General features: G+C 48.4%; 1 protein-coding gene and 1 pseudogene across 2 annotated transcripts in view; one reads left to right on the top strand and one right to left on the bottom strand.

The window, feature by feature from the left end:
* Positions 1-399, top strand: part of LOC101358983 (estrogen-related receptor gamma pseudogene) — a 5,661-nt pseudogene extending 5,262 nt beyond the window's left edge. Inside the window, exon 2 of the transcript XR_001121549.1 lies at positions 373-399. The product of XR_001121549.1 is annotated as an estrogen-related receptor gamma pseudogene (transcript). The remainder of the gene's footprint in view (positions 1-372) is intronic.
* Positions 400-760: 361 nt separating this feature from the next.
* Positions 761-1,238, bottom strand: part of CRNN (cornulin) — a 2,596-nt gene continuing 2,118 nt past the window's right edge. Inside the window, exon 3 of the mRNA XM_012559449.1 lies at positions 761-1,231. Within this exon, the coding sequence (XP_012414903.1) occupies positions 761-1,231 (471 nt within the window). The remainder of the gene's footprint in view (positions 1,232-1,238) is intronic.

Below are 1,238 nucleotides of genomic sequence, written 5' to 3'. Positions count from 1 at the left end.
CCTCTGAACCTTATATACCTAGTTTAATTAGCATCACTTTCTAGAAGTTCTGTAATTTCATTTTCTATTTATCTCATTTTACCTAAAAGTTGTTTAATAGTATTTGCGTGTGTGTGTGTGTGTGTTGTTTTCCAACAAGAACAACAACAGAGACCATGAATAACTTTACCTATGTCAATCCTAATTGCTATTTAAAGGCCATTACGAAAAAGAAGAAACCTTTCCTGATCCATTTTTGCCAAGTATTTGGTATGATATCTCCTTTCTTTGGCCCTTTTAATTCTTGAAACCTCTCGCAATAGTTTCTCAACTGGATGTTCTTCAAGAGTAGGGACCTTGTCTAGTTCGTCATCATGCCCCTCTGGCCCTTAGCCCAACATGGCCATAGAAGGTGATTGAATGGAGCACCTAGGGGAATTACTCAGGAAGTTTTATTGATACATTAGATGGGGCAACAGACAGATGGCAGAGAGAAAAGTAGCTCTGAAAACTTACAAAGCTAAGGAGAACTCAGCACAAAAGGATAACTTGTCCCATATCTTCCAGGTCCTGAGAAAGTCTTCACAGGGAAGCAGGTGAGAGAGAGTTTAGAATTGGAAGCACCTTGCAGAAATGGTCTCATTGAGAAAGACCTAAGAAACAATCACCATGATTAAGAGCTGATGTCCAAGGATGTGCCAACTGGGCTGGCCAGGGAAGGACAAGCAGCCCCTCTCCAGCTGTCTTCTAGGACTAGGTGTGGGGCTTCAGGGATAGGCACTCATGGCTTGGTGCTTTGGAAGTAAGAATACAGCCCCTTGGCTGTGATGCCTCGTCTCTCCTTGGGCTGGGCTGTCTCTCCGCCCAGAGCTGAAGAAGCGCTGGAGGGCAGCGTGCCCTGATCCTGCCTTTGGATCACCATCTCCCTTGTATGGTCATCAACCCACTCCTCGACAACCACGTTGGACTCCCCCTGCTCTCCTGTCACGCTGTAACTTGGGTGCATGCTGCTCCCGTCCTGACTGCCTGGCAGAGTGCCTGCCCCAGGTTGGGGCTGTCCTTCCAGCACGGTCTCTCCTGCCTCATAGTTGCTCACTCGGGTCCATGTCTGACCACTGCCTGACTGTGTCTGGCTCTGTCCCTCTTCTCTAGCCCCTGCATGTCTTCCCGTCTGGCTCCTGTCTTGCTCCACAGTCTGGGGGTGCACCTGGGTTTGTGACCCTGCCTGGGTCTGAATGTGTCCTGTTACTACCTGGCTC

This window comes from Trichechus manatus, unplaced genomic scaffold (assembly GCF_000243295.1).
Source record: "Trichechus manatus latirostris isolate Lorelei unplaced genomic scaffold, TriManLat1.0 scaffold00250, whole genome shotgun sequence".
NCBI lineage: Eukaryota > Metazoa > Chordata > Mammalia > Sirenia > Trichechidae > Trichechus > Trichechus manatus.
This window is presented reverse-complemented; position numbering and strand designations above follow the sequence as displayed.